Source organism: Chanos chanos, chromosome 9 (assembly GCF_902362185.1).
Source record: "Chanos chanos chromosome 9, fChaCha1.1, whole genome shotgun sequence".
In the NCBI taxonomy this organism is placed as follows: Eukaryota; Metazoa; Chordata; class Actinopteri; order Gonorynchiformes; family Chanidae; genus Chanos; species Chanos chanos.
In genome coordinates, this window is record NC_044503.1 from 43,319,637 (window position 1) to 43,330,867 (window position 11,231).

At 50.4% G+C, this 11,231-nt stretch overlaps 1 protein-coding gene across 1 annotated transcript; it reads left to right on the forward strand.

Moving 5' to 3' along the window:
* The first annotated feature begins 4,118 nt into the window (after nucleotides 1-4,118).
* znf574 (zinc finger protein 574) lies at nucleotides 4,119-10,727 on the forward strand. The gene is made up of 6 exons (XM_030785626.1): nucleotides 4,119-4,295; nucleotides 6,036-7,292; nucleotides 7,771-8,288; nucleotides 8,550-8,644; nucleotides 8,927-9,363; nucleotides 10,139-10,727. The coding sequence occupies exons 1-6, from the start codon at nucleotides 4,119-4,121 to the stop codon at nucleotides 10,715-10,717; spliced, it is 3,063 nt and encodes a 1,020-aa protein (XP_030641486.1). The 3' UTR covers nucleotides 10,718-10,727.
* The last annotated feature ends 504 nt before the right edge of the window (nucleotides 10,728-11,231 follow it).

Below are 11,231 nucleotides of genomic sequence, written 5' to 3' on the forward strand. Positions count from 1 at the left end.
CACACACACACACACACACACACACACACACATACACACACACACACACACACACACACACACACACACACACACACACACACCTATAAGTGATTAGTTTTAGTTTTTCGGCATTTCCACTCATTACCTACTGCTCTGACTAAACGCACAATATCACCATGAAAAAGTGTGTGTGTGTTTGTGTGTGTATGTGTGTGTGTGTGTGTTTGTAGGAGAGAGAGAGGAACTGCTCCTGCACCTGAAACACACACTTCTCTCATCTCTCCATCCTGTCCTCTCTCTAATAATGTAAATACCAAGTGTTTTTTTTTTTCTTTTCTTTATTTTGGGCTAATATTGTTATCCTGTGATAGATATTTTTTTCCCTGTGTAGTGGAGTTATGCTGGGCCTAACAGTGACCAGCCTCTGCCCCTCTCTCTCTCCCTCTCTCTCTCTCTCTCGCTCTCCCTCTCTCTCTCTCCCTCTCTCTCTCTCTCTCTCCCTCTCTCTATTTATCTGTCTGTACAGAGCATTTCATACAGTCTCTCTTCTGTCTTAGTAAGACAGGGAAAAATGAACAAATGATTTCTGTTTCTCTCCTTTATCTGTCTTTGTCCACTTCTCTCTCTCTCTCTCTCTCTCTCTTTCTGCCTCAGACTCAGGAGAACGTGTTATTTCGCTGGTTTTATTTATTGTGGAGCTCTCTGATGTTCTGTGTGTGTGTGTGTGTGTGTGTGTGTGTGTGTGTGAGAGAGAGAGAGAGAGAGAGAATGAGTGATTGTATTTCTGGAAGAATGGCTGAAAAGATAACACTGAAAATAAAAGAAATCACCACATGGTTGGAGGAGAGAGACTGTGTGTGTGTGTGTAAGTGTAGTTCATGCTCATGTTGTGAATCTCTCTGGTGCCCTTTTAAATAAAGACTTTTCCTGTTGTTTTTAATTTTATCATCACACTTTTTAAACTCCACTGTAAAACAGGAGGCATGGGGCTGAGGACAGAGAGAGAGAAACAGAGAGAGAGAGACAGAGAGAGAAACTCAAACTGTGTTTTTGGTTTGACTGTATAAAATGATTAAAGTCATTAATAAACTGATGAAAGGCTTCCGTGTGGAATTATTGTGTTCATACAAATACACATGTGAATAACTCAAACGTGCGCTCACACATACAACACGAGACCTGTGCAGGTTTGTGTTGTGGCCACTTTGAGAGGTTTTTTTTCTTTTTTGTAAAGGCGGTAACGCCGGTAATGTGGATTGTAAAGTGAGTTTGTGAGGGATGGAGAGATTATGACTGATTATGTGGTTATCGCTGGGCGCAGGACCTTGTCACGTGTAGCACGGTAAAGGCCATGACCGGCAGCGCGCCGAAGTTTAACGGCGGTAATATCGAGCGGAGACGGGAGTTTCAGCTCTCTGCCTTATGCTAGACACAGCGCGCACTATAAGATACCGATCTCTTCAGATATTACAGTAACATTAATTAACAGGAGTGTGTTTTCCTCTGCTGCAGAAATAGGACAGCGACAGTTTCCCACAGTGTTCCTGTGAAGCTCCGCCAACTTTTAAGAGGTCCTCTTTTCTCAGTGAGCTTCACGCATTCTGTAGTCACGTCTGACCACATAGATACAGCACAGTCCACAGACAGAACAGCGGCTGTGCTATCTCTAGTCAGTGAGACAAACAAGACTGCGGTCTTTGTCAGGTTTTCCTGGTTGGTCGCAATGTGTGCCATGATGAATCCAAAGACGATCGATCAAAATGGATCATTCTCAGCTGTAAATTAATACCGCTTAAAAATCAGTTGGTAACCTCCATGTTCGACGGATAAGGGAGAAATATGATTGTGAATCAATTTAGATCCTGGGCGAAACCCAAAGTGCTCTCAGGATTGTTTGAATACTCTACGGGGTACTCTTAGCTTTAAGCTTTCCAGGAACATCACCAATAACTAGCACATTAGATCATGTAAATCTCTGTTTACTCTTTTCGTATCCATATGGACAGCATTTAGCCGCTATCCGTGTCGTCAGCCAACAGAGATGGCGCAAGAGGTGCCTGTGTGTACTTGAATTCTATTGGTGGTTTTCAAAAGTGTTGCGAGCCAATCAAGTGCCGTTTTGTTGGGACTTTGCTAATATCATATGTGACTGAAGCAGAGAAGGCCGTGTCCGGTAAGTTGAGTTATTTTTCTGAAATGATTTCTTTTAGATTTAAACGAAAGTTGCGTCCGAACGCCTGATTTAGTTTCAAAGTAATGACAAAAGTTGGCTAACACGGAGTCTCGACTGGGGGAGACAGTCAACCGTCTGTGTTTGAGTGCGAGCCGCCATAATACCACAGAAGAAGCGCGAGGCTCCTTCTTCTCCGCTCCTCGAGCCGCCGAACACTCCGATTCTACCACGAGCGACTTGTCAGCTCAAAGTGGCAAACTCCGGCACACACATACACAAATACAACAGCGCACACATCATAACGCAGTATAAAGCTCATTCTTTTTCGTCCCGACACAAATCCTTGGATTGTTTATCTCCATTCTTTAGCAAGGCTCTTTAGCTCGCTGGCTAACAGTTAATGCCTTAGCTAATGTTGGGCTGTTAACTTGCTAACGTTATGTCAGTTCGTTTTGGTGTAGTTTGGAAGTGAATGGATGGATCGTTCTTTTGCTAATGTAAAACATAATTTTGTAGCTGAACGTTTTAATCCGGCTGTTAATCTTTTCATAATTCAAAAACCATTTACCGGAACGCTTACTCGGGTTTTATAAGTGTAACAGACTTGCTCGGTTTCTATGCCAAAGGCGCCCAGTTGTGTTAGCATGTTTAGAGGACGAGTTCTTCCAAACTCTGTGGTGGAGCAGTTTTTTTATCTCGCATTTACGGTCACACTCAGACGTGTCGTCAACACATTTAATTGTTAGTAGTACTAGTTAGAGTGGCAGTGGTCTTTAGGATTTTTTTTTCATCGCTAGTGTTCTGTGACCTTTTTTTCTGAAAATATAGGAGCCCTGTCATAGTGTAATCAGTGTCAGTAGCGTCATTCTGTCGTAATTTGACTAGCGTGCTTTTGCTTTAGTTATGCGCAGTTTTAGTCTCATGTCGTCTCTGTCTGGTCTGGTCCTGTGGGGTCGGAGGGGAAACTGACAGATGACGCGAGATGAAAGCTGAACACAGACCTTTGGAGATGCGTGATTTGCCCAGTTACAGGTGTGGTCGTTGTCTCTGATCCTAAAAGTTTTACCACAGCATAGGCTCCGCCGTTGCCGAACGTGAGTTGAGTTGTTGTTTGTGAGTGTCAGTATATGCCGCTGACCAACAGAACGATCCCCACTGGTCTAATACACAGTTCACTCTCAAACTTACGACAATTCTCTATGTTATTATCTGTGATCTGGAGCACTTAATGTGACCACCAGAGGGCGCTGTTACTTGCATGATATCCAGTCCTGTCAGAACGCGCGTTGGAGAATGTCATGGATCTGAATTGGTGAAAGTTGCCAATGATTTTTACCAGTTATATTTCCCACCCAATCAGATAACAATGTCTTATGCATGCAACACATTTCAATAAAGCACCATGTTGACCCAATCAGATAATGATGTCTTATGCATTCAACACATTTTAGTAAAGCACCATGTTGACCCAATCAGATAATGATGTCTTATGCATTCAACACATTTCAATAAAGCACCATGTTAACCCAATCAGAAAGTGATGTCTTATGCATTCAACACATTTCAATAAAGCACCATGTTAACCCAATCAGATAGTGATGTCTTATGCATTCAACACATTTCAATAAAGCACCATGTTAACCCAATCAGATAGTGATGTCTTATGCATTCAACACGTTGACGAGTGTTGAATGCATGTTGACGAGTTTCGGCAGAGGCATTATGTAATATATATATTAACACTATATATATATATATATAAAACGTTTCTTTACAGTTGACTGCAGTGTTTCTTCTTTGCCCTGTGTGCGTGTGCGTGTGTACGCGTCTGTGTGCATGCGTGTGCGTATCTGTTCATGTGTGTGCGTGTGTGTGTGTTCATGCGTGTATCTATTCATGCGTGTGCGTGTATCTGTTCATGCGTGTGCATGTATCTGTTCATGCGTGTGCGTGTGCTGTAGAAATGGAGACGTCCTCGGTGTACATGTGTTTCCCGTGCTATCAGGAGTTTCCTACTCTGGAGGAAGTGCTCACGCATCAGCTCACCTGCACAGCAGAACCAGCCAATGATACAGACACACCCACCAGCACTGCCCCGCCCACAGAGAGTTTGACCACGCCTCAGGTGCCAGAGACTGAGGTACAAAACACACACTCTGATCTGACACACAGGGTTACAGTGACATAAACACACACACTCTGATCTGACACACAGGGTTACAGTGACATAAACACACACACTCTGATCTGACACACAGGGTTACAGTGACATAAACACACACACTCTGATCTGACACACAGGGTTACAGTGACATAAACACACACACTCTGATCTGACACACAGGGTTACAGTGACATAAACACACACACTCTGATCTGACACACAGGGTTACAGTGACATAAACACACACACTCTGATCTGACACACAGGGTTACAGTGACATAAACACACACACTCTGATCTGACACACAGGGTTACAGTGACATAAACACACACACTCTGATCTGACACACAGGGTTACAGTGACATAAACACACACACTCTGATCTGACACACAGGGTTACAGTGACATAAACACACACACTCTGATCTGACACACAGGGTTACAGTGACATAAACACACACACTCTGATCTGACACACAGGGTTACAGTGACATAAACACACACACTCTGATCTGACACACAGGGTTACAGTGACATAAACACACACACTCTGATCTGACACACAGGGTTACAGTGACATTAACACACACACTCTGATCTGACACACAGGGTTACAGTGACATTAACACACACACTCTGATCTGACACACAGGGTTACAGTGACATAAACACACACACTCTGATCTGACACACAGGGTTACAGTGACATAAACACACACACTCTGATCTGACACACAGGGTTACAGTGACATAAACACACACACTCTGATCTGACACACAGGGTTACAGTGACATAAACACACACACTCTGATCTGACACACAGGGTTACAGTGACATAAACACACACACTCTGATCTGACACACAGGGTTACAGTGACATAAACACACACACTCTGATCTGACACACAGGGTTACAGTGACATAAACACACACACTCTGATCTGACACACAGGGTTACAGTGACATAAACACACACACTCTGATCTGACACACAGGGTTACAGTGACATAAACACACACACTCTGATCTGACACACAGGGTTACACTGACATAAACACACACACTCTGATCTGACACACAGGGTTACAGTGACATAAACACACACACTCTGATCTGACACACAGGGTTACAGTGACATAAACACACACACTCTGATCTGACACACAGGGTTACAGTGACATAAACACACATACTCTGATCTGACACACAGGGTTACAGTGACATAAACACACACACTCTGATCTGACACACAGGGTTACAGTGACATAAACACACACACTCTGATCTGACACACAGGGTTACAGTGACATAAACACACACACTCTGATCTGACACACAGGGTTACAGTGACATAAACACACACACTCTGATCTGACACACAGGGTTACAGTGACATAAACACACACACTCTGATCTGACACACAGGGTTACAGTGACATAAACACACATACTCTGATCTGACACACAGGGTTACAGTGACATAAACACACACACTCTGATCTGACACACAGGGTTACAGTGACATAAACACACACACTCTGATCTGACACACAGGGTTACAGTGACATAAACACACACACTCTGATCTGACACACAGGGTTACAGTGACATAAACACACACACTCTGATCTGACACACATATCAGGGGATTTGAGAGAATCCTTATTTTTCTCACTCTGTGTGTGTGTGTTTTCCCCTGTGTTTTCCTCCGCAGTTCATTGGCCAGTCTCTGCTAGTCCCTCAGGTGCAGGTGGACCCAGGTGTGGGCGTGGCTTTGGGGAGTCAGCAGGTGAAAGGACGTCAGTCTGACATACCCCGCATCCTATACCAGTGCGCCGACTGCGAGATTCTTTTTGATTCGCTGCCGCTATGGCAACAGCATCGAAAGCTGGGCACCTGCCAGGAGGCAGAGGCGGGGCCTGGAGAAACAGACACACCCACCCAGCAAGTCCTTGTCCAATCGGAGCAGGGCGAGGTACAGGAGCAGGCGCAGGTGGAGAGCGAGAGCGGAGCGATGGAGGAGAAAGACGGAGGGGAGGAGCCGGCCGAGAACGTTCCGGAAGACCGTCAGGCCGCCCAGGACAACGGCTTAGCAGGAAGGGAGGATGAGGAGACGCGGGAGGCCAGCGGAGGAGAGGAGGGAGTGCGTGAGGAGGTGTCCGTGAGCCCCCCTGTGCGCCGGCGTGGGGCGGGGCCTAAGAAAGCCAAGCCCCCGTTGAGCCTGCTGTGTGTGGATTGTGGGCGGAGTTTCAGCCTGGTGCCGGAGCTGGTGTCGCACCGCCGCACCGTGCACGGCCTGAAGGAGGCGCTGCACCGCTGCGGCGTGTGCGGCGAGAGCTTCCTCAACACCACGCTCTTCCTCTACCACCGCAAACAGCACCGCGCGTCCTCTAGCCCCGCCCCTAACCCCGCCCCCAACCCCGACCCCCCCGGGCAGGGCCTGCTGCTGCTCGCCGCCGCGGGGGAGGAGCAGAGCCTCTTGCTGCCCAGCGCGCTGCCGGAAGATTCCACCGCTCGGCTGGAGGTGACGGTGGAGCAGGAGGGGATGGAGGTGGTAGAGGAGCCGCAGATGAGCGTGGAGGAGGAGCAGACGAACGTCGACGCCCCTGTGGAGGTGATGGATGAAGAGCAGCAGACAGAAGGAGAGATAAATGAGGGTCAGCAGACGGAGGGTGGAGAGGAGGTCAGGGAGGAGGTGATGGATGAAGGAGAGGTGACGGAGGACCCGGGCAGTACGGGCGTGGCCCCTTCGGCGGCGTCTCAGAGTTTCCTGTGCAGCGTCTGCGGGTCGGGTTTCGGCGCGGAGGGCGACTTGGCGGAGCACCGCGGTTCCCAGCACGGCCTGTCGGCGGCGCTGCACCGCTGCCCTGACTGTGGAGAGGAGTTTATGAACACCACCCAGTTCCTTTACCACCGCCGATCACACCGGATCTCCACCTCACACACACACGCTCCCGCATCGCTCACGCAGGTCAGCAGGGTCGGCGTGGGGCGGGGCTTACTGCCCCTCAGGTCATCAGGTAAGTGACCTTTACCGTCCTCCCTCTGTCATAGTGCTATAAAGGGTGTGTGTAGAATGGTCTGTTTTGGCCCTCATGCTGCTGTAACTGAAAATCTCTGTGTGTGTGTCTATGCGTGTCTGTGTGCGTGTGTGTGTGTGTGTGTGTCTGTGTGTGTGTCTATGCGTGTGTGTGCGTGCGTGTGCGTGCGTGTGCGTGCGTGTGTGTGTGCGTGTGCGTGTGTGCGCGTGCGTGCGTGCGTGTGCTTGCGTGTGTGCGCGTGTGTGTGTGTGCGTGTGCGTGCGTGCTTGCGTGTGTGCGTGGGCGTGTGCGTGCGCGTGTGTGTGCGTGTGCGTGCGTGCTTGCGTGTGTGCGCATGTGTGCGCGTGTGTGTGCGTGTGCGTGCGTGTGCGTGCCTTTTGTGTGTGCGTGAGTGTGTGTGTGTAGCAGACCCTCCCGTGGACATGCCTGTCAGTAGTGAGGCGTCAGACGGGGGCCTCGCCGTGCAGTCAGAGCCGTCTGACGCCGTGGCCAACCTGCCCCCCCCCGCCCCCGCCCGCCCAGCTGAGTCGAGACTGGTCCCGCACGGCACTGCCCCACGCCTGCCCGTACTGCGGCCGCGGCTTCACCCGCCGCTGCCAGCTGCGCGCCCACGTCACCAGCCACACGGGAGAGAAACTCTTCAGCTGCAAGACCTGCGGCAAAGCCTTCTCGTCGCCTAGCAACCTGCTGCGGCACACGCAGACGCACGGAGGCGCCAGGCCCTTCTCCTGCGACCTGTGCGACAAGTCGTTCTTCGAGGCCGTGACCCTGAAGCGACACATGCTCATACACACGCACTCGGGGGAACGTAACACACACCAGCGTCGCAGGCGGGGCCGAGGGGGCGGGGCCATGGGCAGGCTTCTCCATCACTGCCCAGAATGTCCCGCCAGTTTCAAACTGGAGTCTCAGCTACAGAGTCACAGGTCAGTGTGTGTGTGTGAGCGTAATGTGTGTGTGTCTGAGTGAGTGAAATGTATCTGTAATATTTCTGTAAAATGTCTCTGCAAGGTGTGTTAAATATCGCTGTAATGTGTGTGTAATGTCTATGTAATGTGTGTGTGTAATGTGTGTGTGTGTGTAATGTTTATGTAACGTGTAACACTTCTGTGTGTGTGTAATGTCTATGTAATGTATAACACTTGTGTGTGTGTGTGTGTGTGTGTGTGTGTTCTGTATTTTCTCAGACTTCTCCACACCAGTCATCCATTCCCGTGTGACGTGTGCGGTGAAGCGTTTCAGCGACGTAAAGATCTCGACCTCCACTCGCTTAGTCACCAAGGTCAGAGGTCAAATCATCCCAAGATCACCACCTTGTCTGTGCCTTTCATGCACTCACACACACACACACACACACACACACACACACACACACAGACTTACTAAGTCACACTGTCTTTTAAATAGTGTTTCTGAAATGTTTAAATTTCAGATTCTTTGAGGGAAGAGGCTGACCGCTCTCTCTGTTTCTCTCTCTGTCTCTCTGTCTCTCTCTCTGTCTCTCTGTCTCTCTCTCTCTCTCTCTCGCTCTCGCTCTCGCTCTCTCTCTGTCTCTCTCTCTCAGATAAAGAGCCTGTGGCATGTGGTAACTGTGGATCCCTGTTTCTTAATCAGTCCGTGTTGGACGCTCATCTGCAGCGTTGCCTGGCGACCGAGCTGGAGCAGGCAGGGGGCGGGGCTAAGCCTCAGGGGCGGGGTCGCAGCGGGGGTCAGTTAGAGTGTGACATGTGTGGCCATCGCTGCGTGACGCAGGACGGGCTGGACCTGCACCGTCTCTCGCACACCGGCCAGACGCCGCTGAGGTGCCCTCTGTTGCCATGCCGACGGCGTTTCGCCTCAAGCTCCGCCCTCGCCGAGCACGTGCTCGCCCACTGTAAGGGCACGCAGGTCAAGGGTCGCGCCCCCAGAAGATTCCGCTGCCAACACTGCGGGAAGGAGTTCGCTTACGCCTCCACTTTCGCCGTGCACATGAGGATCCACACCGACGAGAGACCATTCGAGGTAACACCTCACTCACACACTGAACACACACTGAACACACACTGAACACACTCACACACTCAACAGACTCACACACTGAACACACTCACACACTGAACACACTCGCACACTGAACACACACTCACACTGAACACACACGCACACTGAACACACTCACACACTCAACACACACTGAACACACTGAACACACACACTGAACACACACGCACACTCAACAAACACTCACACACTGAACACACACGCACACTCGCACACTGAACACACACGCACACTCACACACTGAACACACTCACACACTGAACACACACACACACTGAACACACACGCACACTCAACACACTTGCACACTGAACACACTCACACACTGAACACACTCACAGCGTTAACTGGGTGTCACTGCGTGTCAACACAATCCTTATTACAACAATACAAACCAGTCACCAGACCTGTCAGATCATCTCTCTCTCTCTCTGTCTCTCTCCCTCCCTCTCTCTGTCTCTCTCTCTCTCTCTGTCTCTCTCTCTCACTCTCTCTCTCTCTCTCTCTTGCTCCCTCTCTCCCTCTCTCTCTCTCTCTCTCTCTCTCTCTCTGTCTCTCTCTCTCTCTCTCTCTTGCTCCCTCTCTCCCTCTCTCCCTCTCTCTCTCTCTCTCGCTCTGTCTCTCTCTCTCTCTCTCTCTCTCTCTCTCTCTCTCTCTCTTGCTCCCTCTCTCCCTCTCTCTCTCTCTCTCTCTCTCTCTCTCTCTCTCTCTCTCTCTCTCTCTCTCTCTCTCTCAGTGTACTCACTGTGGGAAGCGTTTTAGGCAGCTGCCTCACCTGCAGGACCATGAGAGGATCCACAGCGGCGAGCGTCCGTTCAGCTGTTGGGTTTGTGGGAAGAGTTTCAGCGTGGCGGCCCGTCTGACGGAACACGCCCGCGTCCACAGCGGCGAACGCCCGTACGCCTGCACACGCTGCCCCAGCGCCTTTCGCTCTCGCCCCAACCTCGACAAACACATGCGTCTCCACGCCAACGAGCCCGTCCCCGCGGGGGAAGGCGAGGGGGACGCGGCGGTGCAGACCATCCTCCTGGTCCAGTCCTCTTCGCCCTCGTCGGAGTCGCCCGCCCTGGGCGTGGCCCCGGAGGGCGCCGTGGTGATGTCCTCGCTGCAGGGGGCGGAGCATGTGGCGGGCGCCGGCAGCGTGATCCCCGGGGCCGCCTCGTCCTCGGTCGTCTTCCTGCACCCCTCTATCACCATGCCGACCATTTCCATGCCAACCATCTCCATGCCCTCTGTTACCGTGCCGACCATCTCGGTGGTGGAGAGCGATGATGTGCCGCACACCATAGAGTTTATTATAGAGGAGACTGTGTAGAGAGACAGACAGACAGAGAGAGAGACAGACAGAGACTGACAGAGAGAGAGACTGACAGAGAGAGAGACGGACAGAGAGAGAGAGAGACAGACAGAGAGAGAGAGAGACAGAGAGAGAGACAGACAGAGAGAGAGACTGACAGAGAGAGAGAGAGACTGACAGAGAGAGAGACGGACAGAGAGAGAGAGAGACAGACAGACAGAGAGAGAGAGAGAGAGACAGAGAGAGACGGACAGAGAGAGAGACGGACAGAGAGAGAGAGAGACAGACAGACAGAGAGAGAGAGAGAGAGACAGAGAGAGACGGACAGAGAGAGAGAGAGACAGACAGACAGACAGACGGACAGACAGAGAGAGCGAGAGAGGAGAACGTGTAGAGTGAGGAAGATAATGAAGTGAAATGGAAACGTATGGAGTGAGAATAGTGCAGTTAGATCTGAAGAGTTAGTAAAGGGGGGGGGGGCAGACATATACAACAACACCCATAGACGACTACATCTGGAGTGTGAGTGTGC